General features: G+C 41.5%; 1 protein-coding gene across 2 annotated transcripts in view; it reads left to right on the top strand.

Moving 5' to 3' along the window:
• Window positions 1-3,025, top strand: part of Hrasls5 (HRAS-like suppressor family, member 5) — a 30,550-nt gene extending 27,525 nt beyond the window's left edge. For both annotated transcript variants that reach the window (XM_005414749.2, XM_005414748.2), the window contains exons 5-6: window positions 974-1,236; window positions 2,758-3,025. In XM_005414749.2, the coding sequence (XP_005414806.1) occupies window positions 974-1,236; window positions 2,758-2,871 (377 nt within the window). In that variant the 3' untranslated portion in view covers window positions 2,872-3,025. The remainder of the gene's footprint in view (window positions 1-973; window positions 1,237-2,757) is intronic.
• Window positions 3,026-12,121: the final 9,096 nt, after the last annotated feature.

The following is a 12,121-nucleotide window of genomic DNA, read 5'->3' as shown; positions in this document are numbered from 1 at the left end:
TCTTCTTTCTTCTTCTTTCTTCTTTCTTCTCCTCCTCCCTTCTTCATCTTCTTTCTCCTTTCTTCTTCCATATCAAGCCCAGGGGCCACCGAGCTAAATCCCCAATCCTGGTAGGCATTTCTTAATCCAATGAAGTTGACAGGTGAGGATTAATGGGCACATATTCAACGTGTACTGATCACATTGGAGTAAATAGTATATACATCACCTCAAATGTTTATCTTTTTGTGGTGATAGTATTCAAGATCTTCTCTCCTAGCTGGTTTTTTTTTTTGTTTGTTTTTTTGTTTTTTTGTTTTTCTCCGGTACCAGGAACCGAACTCACGACCTTGCGCTTGCCAGGCAGGCGCTTTTGCCGCTGAGCTAAATCCCCAGCCCCTCTCCTAGCTGGTTTTAAATGAGCATCTACCTGGTCTTGGATAGGTTCCTTTTCTTCTCTGAGTCTCTGTCTCTTCTAAGGTTTAAATATGGTATATAGTAGGTTTCCAATATCTCTGTTTTTCAAAGCTATGGAGCCCTATTTTCAAACAAACCCTAGCAAAAACTCCTATATTGCATAGAAATAAAGGCCAAGGTACTCTGTGGTTGCTGGTGGGAGTGGACACCACTCAGAGTCCTGACTGCTGCGCCTCAGCTGTGCCCATACAAGGAAGCATGTCTTGGAACCACTGTGATTATAAACAGGATAGTCCCTTATGTAGGGAATGGATAGTAGTGGATTCTGGTGAGGAAAAAAGATAAGGCCTAGAACTTGGCTGGACCTGTGCAGTCTAGTGCAGGGTCACACTGTAAGGCATCTCAGGAGTTAATAATTAAATTCCTGCCAGGTGGAGAGAGGAGAGTACAGTTCTGGGCAGAAGGCTCTTTTGAAAAGGCTTACTTCATCTCTCCCTCTTCTAGTCTTAGGTTGAGCTAGTGCTGTCCCCTGCCTCCCCTAGCAACTTTGCAGCTTCTGTTTGTCTCTGATCTTCAGGTGAGGACTTCGAGGTTGGCAGTATCACTTCTGTCTTTAGCAATCGTGCAGTTGTAAAATACAGTCGTCTGGAGGATGTGCTGCATGGCTGCTCTTGGACCGTCAACAACAAGCTGGATGGGACGTACCTACCCCTGCCTGTGGACAGGATCATCCAGCGTACGAAGAAGATGATCAACAAGATTGTGCAGTACAGCCTGATCGAGGGGAACTGCGAGCACTTCGTTAATAACCTCCGATATGGAGTGTCCAGGAGCCAGCAGGTATGGCCCCTGCCTTGTTTGTGGCTCCTAGCGCGGAGCTTTCTTGGGCTCTGTCAGATCCTCAGTCACCAGAACAGCCACTACTCATCTCACCATGTTGCTTGCTGTGCTAGAGGGCTTTCTGTTCCTACAGGTCTGTGTGGTTCAGGGGGCATTTACACTCCCATTCCCCTTAGAGGAGTAGAAAAAGTACCGGCCTAATACGAAGCCCGCCTAGTTGGAGTATGAGCTTCGTCATTCCTGAGGGTGGTCTCCTTGGCAAGGGTGCTGTTTCTGAGACTGTTTCTTTCTTTACAAAGTGGAGATAGATGGAGGCAGGTACTTTGTCATAAGGATTGCAAACTTACAGCCTATGGGCTGTATCTCAGATATACTATTATTTTTTGAGTTTGAGTTATTTAGCAACTTTAAAAAACAAAAATTTTACAGAAAAAGACCTGTATTTCCAGCTTTTCTTGAATGACTAATGAATCAGGCTGTTGGGCCACCGTTCCTGCATCTGGCGCTGTCATGGCCATGCTGTGTCTCTGTGTGCCGTGGGGCCATGGACCACCATTGCTCCCCTCACACCTACTGGCCTCATCTGTGCTGTGCTGGGGTCCCTCCTCCCTCATGAAGGGCAGAGATAAACTAAATGTGGTACACACAGTGCATGTGAAAGAGCCCCGGAAGCCTGCGTCCCTGTAACAGTTCGGGATGCTCTTGCTAATGGGGGAATCTGTGTTAAAACTCCATGCCGTGAGCAAAAGAAGTATATATTGCAAATAGGTGAAAGAAACTGAAGGTGAAAGGTGGAGTGTACTCTTTCTGTGGGTCTACCTCTATTTTTCTTAAGTTTCATGAACAGACTGGGCTCACACCCCACTCTTTGTCTCCCCACTACTGTTTGCACCTCTCAGTGAACAATGGCAGCTTCTACCCACTCCCTTTTCCCCTTTGGTTTCTGCATCTTCCTTGTCAGTGCTCGGCACCCTCCACTTGCCATCCATGTGAGACCTTGCACCAGGCCCAGGGGTTTGGTAAGCACTGATATTTTTCTGTGAAAAGAAGACCCAAGATTCTAGAGCATAATTGGGTAAAGCCCTGGGCCCAGCAACCACAAGGCACAACCCAGAGCTGAGTTTGGATACCAACGCACTGTGTGATTCTGTTCAAGTTGATTTCCCTGATTCAGAGTCCCTTTTGTAGAATAAGGGCCTCAGAGGCAGAGGCAGATACTTTGTAGAGTACCTACAAAGGGTCCTCTGCCCTGGGGTGGAGCCTGTGTGAATGGCTCTGGGGAAGAAAAGGACCAGGAGCCCCAGATGCCTGCTGGGGAAGGGAGCTGGCTGCCTTGGAGGTCTGTCTCCATCATCCTGGCTTTGCTTGGTCTGCAGCCCTAGGATTTTGGAAAGAGAGGGCAGCACAGGCTGGCTGCTCCTCTAGGAGAAGACTCCGGGCAGGCTGACTCATGGAGGGAAATGGTGGGATGGTAGGGGGAGGGCAAGCAGGGACTACCCTGTTGACTGATGTGCTTTGCAGGTGGAGCATGCCCTGGTGGAAGGAGTGAAGGCAGCAGGCGCTGTGATCTCAGCGGTGGTGGACAGCATGAGGCCCAAAGCGCTAACTGCCCGAGGTGCTGAAAGTGTTGAGTAGGGAAGAGCTCCTGAAGAGAACGTGCCATTGTCCTCCCCTGCCCTCCTCTTTCAGTCAGTGTACTTAAGAAAACTGTGAGCTTCTGGAAAAATCTAGAATGTATCAAATTACTCTTCTGTCAATACATCCAATATATGAGACCCATGGACCCAGAGGAGTGGAAGAACTGATATCTGTTGTATACCTATCATGCTCCAGACACTGTAGGTGTTTCATACATTTGCTTAACTTTTCTCACTGTAGGAAGAAGCCTGGCTGATTTCTTAGGCTTCTAGCCCTTGGTGTTACAGCTCTGGCTGTGGGCTCCCATGGCTGTCAGTGTTTGGGCTTTTAGTACCTCCCAGATGCCCCATCAGGGCTTGGCAGCAAAGGGTCCTTGTCCCCGTGGAAGCTCTCTGCAGTTCTCCCAGCAGTTCATACTGCTTCTGGAGCTCTCTGCAGGTCTCCACTTGTCTCTGCCAGATGCTGCAAAATTGCCACCATTGTTAGTCAACACCCCTGGCTTTCACCACCTCCAGTTTTTGTTCCTGGTCCTCAATGCTGTTCAATGCTCATTGATGCCGGTCACTGCTGGTTGATGCTACCCATCTTTGCTGGTCTTTATTGGTTGCTGATGGTCTCTGGAACCTGTGGGCCAGTAGGCCCTAGTGCTTATAATCCCTTTTAATGTGACCTGCTCTGGCCACACTATCCAAGATAAAAATGTTGGGTAGATTTACAAGACGTTGCAGGCATTCTGAGAAATGAATCATGAGCAGGACCATGGAGCAGTGGCGCTGCAGTATGGGAGTCAATGTGCTGGAGGAGCCTCTTAGGCCAACCCAAGGAGTGTGAGGGGTGCTGCTTACATGCAGGAGCAGTGGGCTCTTGCTGTTTTGTACATTTTGTGGGCCAGGGATTGGTCTAAGTTCAGCCCTGCCATGGTGTCCTCTGGGACTGGGGTTAATTCAAGCCTGCTGCATCAAGGAAGGCATCTGGAGTAGGTATAGGGTATCCAGGAGAACTGCAGCTGTCCTGCTGACAGTTCAGTGGAACGTTAGAAGAAGCAGCTCCTTTACTGACAGCTGCCACTTCATGAAAATAACAAGGCTGAGATGGTGACTGGCTCAGCTTTTCAGGAATCTCCAGGAGGGCCTGCCATGCTGCTCATTGTTCACTGGGCTTGGGGATTTCACGGGTAACAATACTGGGTCCCAGACCCCTCCTGGTCTTAATCTTATCAAGGGCAGTTTCCCACTACTTGAGCACTGCAGTGGTCAGCTGAGCTGTGCCTGTCAGTTCTGCCTGGAGAGTAGCCTGTGTTTTTGTTTTTGTTTTTTCCGGTACCAGGGATTGAACTCACAACCTCGCACGTGCAAGGCAGGCGCTGTGCCGCTGAACTAAATCTCCAGCGAGAGTAACCTGTGAAGTAATATCAGAGGTAGTGGAAGACACTGGGCCATTTGCCCAGTCCCTCCTTAGGGGCCAAGGGACAGCAAGGAGGAGGCATGTGGCAGCTGGTGGTTGGAACATACCCACTTCTGCTCAGTGGAGGAGGAAGAGGGAAGAGCTGGGCAGTTTCGTGTTTATCTCATTACCTCCAAGTTTTCTGTAAGGCTGTGAGCACTGGAAAGCACATTTCACATCTTGAAGATGAGAGTAAAGGATTCTTAAAGTCTTTTAAAGAGATTAAAAGCATTTTCTTCATTCTAGAGTAGACACTAAAATTTGTGCTTGGAGGAAATCCAACATGGCTGACTAGAGAGGACTCACGCAGGAGATGTTCAGAGAGGATTCACTGAGAACAAAAGTGTTTCTGAAGTGTTGGGGCAGGGGCCTACACCCTGAAATGGAAAATTAATGGGAAAGATGATAGACGTAGATCAAGCCAAACATCTGGATAGTTGAAAAGAGGAAGCTGAGCTGCCATGGCTGGTTCACAGTAGCCCTTACCTGCTGTGGGGAGCAGCCATGATGGGAGAGTCACAAGGTTTGAGGGACTGAACTAAAGCTGACAGAGTCTGCTTCCTGACCCTCAAACATGGGAAAACTGTGTTCCTGTGGGGAAGTCCCTCTTCCCCTGGACTCTGGCCAGAGAGAGGATAAATGATGACTGGTGCCTGGCTCTGCCAGGAATCAGCTTGATCATGCACCCGCCTGCCCACCAAACACCAGTGTGCCCACCCAGCCACCTGCCTGCCTAGTGCACCCTGCATGTCCCCCTGTGGAATTGTGTGTGGCTGCTCACAGTCTGACTGTAACTAAGACAGGAAACTGTGTGGACACTCAGGCTTTATGGCATAGTGCTCACGAGGGAATTGTGTGTTTGTTATCTTACTGGAGTGCTAGATCTGATTCCCTGTCAAATTTTTTTTGTTACTTTTCTTCACTTTGATTTAGTTGTTATTGTCGCTCTCTCTCTTCTCATCTCCCTATCCCTTTTCTTCAATTCTGGCTTCTGTAGCAAGACTACTTTTACATGTTTTTACTCATTTCTCATTTCTCCCACTTTTTCAAGTTTTTTCCCCTATATTCCCATCTTCTCTCATATTAACCTTCTGCCCTATCTTCTATTCTTTTTGCTGTTCCTTGTGTTACCTAGCTCCTTGTCTTCCCTTGCCTCTTTTCCTCCTTACAGATGTGCAAATACATCAACGGGTCCTGACAACCTGACAGCTTTCCTCAATCCTAAATTGCACTTCCTTCCTTGTACATCTCCTTAAAACTCTTAACATTAAGCCTTCACTCCAACTATAAAATATCCTTTAACGGAAACTGACCCCAATCTATTTTTTACCTATTATTTCTCCTATCTACCACTCCAGCCCTAACTTACACTTCTCTTTCACCCGTTCCTCTATCTCTCTCCTTCCACATCACAGATGAAATGCTAATAATATCATAGTATAGGCTGTGAAGGTTATTGATAAAGGATGAAAGTGTAAATGCAAGGTTTAACTTGTACAAGTGATATATGATCAGTTCTGTTGATGCTATTATAACCAATAGTAATTTTCTCATCACAACACAGAGAACATCCAAACCACTTAAATTAAATAGCAGGAGGGGTGAACAATATCTCTGGGCAAATAAAGTCATGAACATATGGCTAGAAGGGAGCCTCTAACTAAAATATCTTTATATTGGGTATAATCTGTCCTCACTCTACTTAATCTCAACCCTCAGCACAAAAATATGTCTACATGAACATGGGAGAAAAGGCAACAAAATGTTGAGGGGGCAGGGGTGGAGAGGAAAGCAATCACCAGGTAGCACAGCTTTATAAATTGATTAAAGAAGAGTAAAGAAGCTTGGCGAGAGCAAAGAGAAAATCACCCAAAAGTTTATGGAATTATGTATGGAATAACGTGAATATGGGAGAAACAAATAAAAAATTGGAAAAGCTGAACAAAATTGTTCAAAACCTGAATAACTAATTTGCCAAAGATTCAGATTCCACAAAAATGCATCAGGCAGAAATACTGGATATAAAAAATTGTATAATAAATTGCAGAAATGACAAATGAGAAGACAAGGTTTTCTGAAATTGAGGACAGAAAGGTAAGTTATGACAGAGAAGTTTTAAAAACAAAAGAACAACAAAAATTCATCCAACAAGTACTAGATGACACTAAGAAGACCAACTAAGGCTAATTAGAGTTAGAAACTGGAAGACAGCGTATGTGGTATAAAAAATTTGTTACAAAAATCATAATAGAGCCAGGTGTGGTGGTGCACACCTGTAATCCCAGCACTCGGGAGGCTGAGGCAGGACAATTGCCATGAATTTGAGGCCAGCCTGCACTACATAGTGAGACCCTGTTTCAAACAACAAAAGCAAACAAAAATCGTACTAGAAAACTTCACAAGTATGAGAAAAGATTTCAAAATACATTTAAGCAAGGCTTACAGAGCATCATCTACTGGTAACTAAAATGAAAAAAGAAGCTACTGAAAATACATCTTAGTTAAAATTCCAGATATCCAACAAAAAGGTAGAATCTTGAAAGTTGTCATAGAAAAAAAAAATCACATGTAAAGATAAACTCATTAGGATTGCAGCAGACTTCTCAACACAAACTTTGTAAGCCAGGAGAGCCTGGAGCGAAGCATTGCCCTAAATGCAAACAAATTTCAACCCAGACTAATATCTGGTAAAACTTTCTTTCAAAATAGATGTAGAAATAAGGATGTCCTATGAAAAAAGAACAACCTATGAGTTATATTAACACCAAACCAACACCCCAGAAAATACTCAGGAATGTACTATGTCGAGACAACAAAGTAACAAAGGCCAAAGTGCAGATAGAATGAATACATCTAGCAAGGCAAAGAGATAAATAACAAAAAAGAAAAAAAAACCAGAAAAAGAATGCAATGTTAGGAATAAATCAGCACCTTTCACTAATTATCATACAGATTAACTATCAGATTAATAGGCCAAAAAACATAAAACATGTATGCCAATTATACTAAGTCAAGGTACACTTTTAGATACATTGTCCCTGCTGTATTACAATAGCTTTTTGGGTCTATTTTTCCTGTTATCTGTTTTTTATTTTGTACTTTATATATTGTACTGTTTTTATATTTATATTTTGTACACTATATATTGAATTACTCATATGTGTGAAACCGTGTGATACTTAAGCTTGTGTGTCTAAATTACTTCACAACATTGTGCTTTCAAAGTGTATCCATCAAATGAAATTTCTAACTTTAGTTCTTTGAGAAATCTCTGTACTGATTTCCATAATAGTTGCACTAGGTTTCATAATTTTCATTTCTACCAGTGATGTAGGAGGGTCCCTTTTCCACCATAGTCTGCCAGCATCTGTTATTCTTGACTTCTTGATGATTGCTTTTCTTTCCCGTGTAAGATGACATCTCAGTATTGTTTTAATTTGCTTTTCTCTAATGGCCAGAGATGTTGAATTTTTTCATTTGTTTATTGGTCATTTGTACTACTTTTTTTAGAAGTGTCTTCATTTCACTTGCCCATTTTTTGATTGGGTCTTTTATTTTTGAGGGTCTAAGTTTTTGAGTTCTTTATATATTCTAGATATTAGTCCTCTGTCTGAGAAAGAGCTGGTAGAGGTTTTTCCTATCCTGTAGTAGTCTTTTTACTCTGTTGATTGTTTTGTTTTATGTGCATAAGCCTTTCAATTTAATGTAATCCCATTTGTTGATTCTTGCTGTTATTTCTTGTGCAATTTCAGTTCTGTTGAGAATGTCCTTGCGTATACATATGACTTCAAGAGTTTCACCCATGTTATCTTTAAGCGTTTCTGTTTTAATATTTAGATCTTTGATACATTTTTCTTTGCTTAGTGCATGGTGAGAGATATTGGTCTAGCATAAGGACAGCCAGTTTTCCCAACACCACTTTTTTCTAAAAGGCTATCTTTCCTATAATGTATGTTTAGGGACCCTTTGTCAAAGATCAAATAGCTGAATGTCTCTGGGGTTGTTTTTGCATCCTCTACTTTATTCCATTGTGCCAAAATAATGCCATTTTGATCACTGTAGCTTTGTAGTATAACTTGAAGTCAGGTATTGTGATGCCTCCTGCTTTGCTATTGTTGCCCAAGAAAGCATTTGTTACTAAGGGTCTTTTCTGGTTACATATGAATTTTAAGATTGTTTTCTCCAGCATGAGGAATGTTGTTGGTATTTTGATTGGGATTGCATCTGTGTGTCAGTATATCTGTAATCTATACATCGATTTTGGGAATATGGCCGTTTTGACAATATTATATCTCTGTACGCAGGAGGAGGGGACATCTTTCCATTTTCTGATGCCCTCTTCAATTTCCTTTTCAGAGTCATGTAGGTTTTGTTGTAGGTCCCTCAGTTCCTTGATTAGATTAATTCCTAGGTATTTAATTTTTCTTAATGTTATTGTGAATTGTATTGTTTTCCTAACTTCTTTCTCAGTGAGTTCACTATTGTTGTTACTGTGCAGGAGTGCTGTCATTTTTTTTAAGAGCAGGAAGAATTTATTGAGAGAAAGAAATTGTCTGTCTAAGAGGGAAAGAAGCGGGCATGGACAGGTTGTCCCAGCATCAGTTTTTGTTTTTTGAGACAGGGTCTCACTGTACGGCCTAGGCTGGCCTTGAGCTCCCCATCACCTTCGTGTTTCAGCCTACTAAGTGCTGGGGTCATAGGTGTGTGCCACCAGGTTCAGCTGCTGATCTTTGTTTATTGATTTTGTAACCTGTTACATTTGTGGAATTTGTTGTTAATTCTAAGAGTTTTTTGGGGTGGATTTCTTTGGGTCTTCTATGCAGAATATCATGTAACCTGCAAATAATGGTAGTTTCATGTCTTCCTTTCCTATTTGTACCCTTTTATTGATTTCTTTTGCCTGATTGGCTAATGTTTCGAGTACCACATTGAACAAAAGTGGTGTAAGTGGACATCTTTGTCTTATTCATGGTTTTAGAGGGAGAGCTTTCAGTTCTTCCTCATTTAGTATGATGTTGGCTGTTATCTTGTAATAGGTGGCTTTTTTAGATTTAGGTAAGGTTTTTTTTTTTTTTTGGTCTTTTTTTTTGAGACTGGGTCTTGCTCTGCAGTTCAGGCAGCCCATGCTGGCCTTGAACTTGCAATGATCCTTAGCCTCCCAAGTGCTGGGATTACAGGCATGTGCTACCATGCCTGGTGGGATAAGGTTTTTCTACACCTATTTTCTTCTTCTTCTTTTTTTTTTTTTTTGTTGTTATGAAGGGGTGTTGGATTTTTTCAAAAGCTTTTTCTGCTTCCACTGATGTGATTGTGTTTTTGTCCTTGCTTCTGTTTATATGATGGATTACAATTATTGATTTATGTATGTTGAACCATCTTTGCGACATGGGCATGAAGCCAATTTGGTCATGATGCATGGCCCTTTTGATGATTTACTGCATTCTTGTCTTGTTACTTTTCTCTCGTTGTCCAGAGAAAATGCCCAACGCTCAAAATTAAGGAAAGAAAAGTTTGTTTAGGTTACAGTTTGTGGAGGTTTCAGTCCATACTTGGTTGGCTCCGAGGCAGAGTGGCACATGGCAGAGGGCAAAGATTCATGGTGGTGGAACACAGTAAAGCAACAAGCAAAAGCAAGGAGTGGCAGCAAGCAGCCTCTTTCTCTCCCTTACATATGCAAACTATCCGCCCCAGAGGAAGGTGTAGAACTCACACCCATAGTCCCAGCATTGGACTATGGGTGAATCATAAATCTAGAAGCCCGCCCCTGACTGCATGAGGATTTGAGGGGACATTCAGGCACAAGCCATAACAATTCTATTTGCCAGTTTTTTACTGAGGATGTTTGCCTCTGTATTCATTATGGAGATTGGCTGGTAGTTTTCTTTTTTAGTTGGATCTTTGTCTGGTTTTGGGATCAGAGTGATGCTGGGTTCCAGAAATAAATTTGCAAGCACTGCTTCTCTTTCAATTTCATTGAAGAGTTTGGGGTGTATTGGTGTGTAAGTCCTTAAAGGTTTTGTAAATTCAGCAGTGATAATGCTCTTGTCATTTCATTTTCTTGGCAACTTTATAGAAAATCACCATATAAGTGAAGGTTTCTCTGTTCTATTCCACTAGTCTATATATCTATACTTATTCCAGCACCATCCTGTTTTAAGTTTTGTAGGCTTATAATTAGTTTTGAAGTCAGGAAGTTTGAGTACTCCCACCTTTTAAAATTTAATCAGATAATTGACAAATAAAAATTGCATATATTTATGGTATAGAATTTGCTGATTTTTGTGGTCCTGGAGATTGAACTCAGAATACTCACTAGAAAGTTCTCTATTACTGAGGTACATCTCCAGTCATTTTATTTATTTATTCATTTATCTATTTATTATTTTGGGGCAGGGTCTTACTAATTGCCCAGGATGGCCTCTTATATCTTAGCCTCCCAAGTAACTGGGATTATAGGTCTATGTCACAATGTCTAGCTCGGTTTTCTGTTTGGGTAGACATATACATTGAGAAATCATCACAGCAACCTGACCAATTAACATATCCATCACCTCACAGAGTTATCATTCTCCTTTTTAAAAAAAATATGTCATGAGAACCCTTAGATTCATCCTTTTTTAGTTGAAAATAAAGAGTTCTCTTTACTTAAGACAAGTAGCTTTCAGAGGATGCATTTATTTTTACATGCAAATATGTCACCCTTCAACACATATACAATGGTTATAAGTTCTGAAATTTAAGTCTGCTAAAGAGACCTGCAGTCTTTTTTTTTTTTTTGGTTTTTCTCCGGTACCAGGAACTGAACTCACGACCTTGCGCTTGCCAGGCAGGCGCTTTGCCGCTGAGCTAAATCCCCAGCCCCTGAGACCTGCAATCTTCTTGATTTATAGGTCCTGTTCCTTCCATTTTTCATTCTCAGAACATCACACTTGTCAGAAAAGAACTGTGGGAGAACTTGTATCAGCTCAAGAAAGGAAACATTTTCTTACATGGTCTGAGGTTACTGAAATTAAACAAAACAAATGTTTTTTATGTGAAACACCAAGCCCAGTATAGCAATCCTAAAAAAGAATAGTCCAGTTCTGACTTTTTACTTTCCTACCTACAGCTATGCTGTATGAAACAAATAATATTAATGGTCTTGGTATAAATTAATTTTACCCATACCAAACACTGCATTTTATTCATTACCTCAGCTAAATAATACAAAATGCAGATTAGTGATCTGAATTAAAGGTTCCACGTATCTAGTTTTTCAAGAATAATTAGACAAAGAAAAAAATGAAATACTCTATCAAGTACTAAGACTATAAAATGTGTTTACATAAATAAAAAATTCAACTCCATCAAGCACATGCATAATATACAATACAGACTAATGAGATGCATTAGAAATCTTTAAACATTTTAAACATTTAAGCAACACGTGTACGTAAGTTTCTGTAAGTGTGAAAAATATTGCAAATAAAAATAATGACTGTATTACGTTGTCTTAGTGTACAGAAGTGGATTTATAATAACAAGGGTGGTGAAAATGAACATTGAGGTCACTTTATGTAAGACAATGACCTTCAAAGGACATTAAGTACTTTCTAAAAGCCTCTTTGGGTTTTGATTTTGTCATAAATATCTGCAGTACAATGTGTATATTAAGAATCTTACCTCTCTCTATTTTAAAGTCTTTTTCCAGAGCCATAATGTGTTAGAGGCAGCCCAGGGAATGGAAAGTCAGGGTTCTGCAGCAAGCCCATTAACAAACCAGTTCTGTCATCTGTGTGCTCCTGGAGTTTGTATATTCACCAGT

The sequence above is a fragment of the Chinchilla lanigera genome, unplaced genomic scaffold, assembly GCF_000276665.1.
Source record: "Chinchilla lanigera isolate Chin_1 unplaced genomic scaffold, ChiLan1.0 scaffold00198, whole genome shotgun sequence".
NCBI classification, from domain to species: domain Eukaryota; kingdom Metazoa; phylum Chordata; class Mammalia; order Rodentia; family Chinchillidae; genus Chinchilla; species Chinchilla lanigera.
This window is presented reverse-complemented; position numbering and strand designations above follow the sequence as displayed.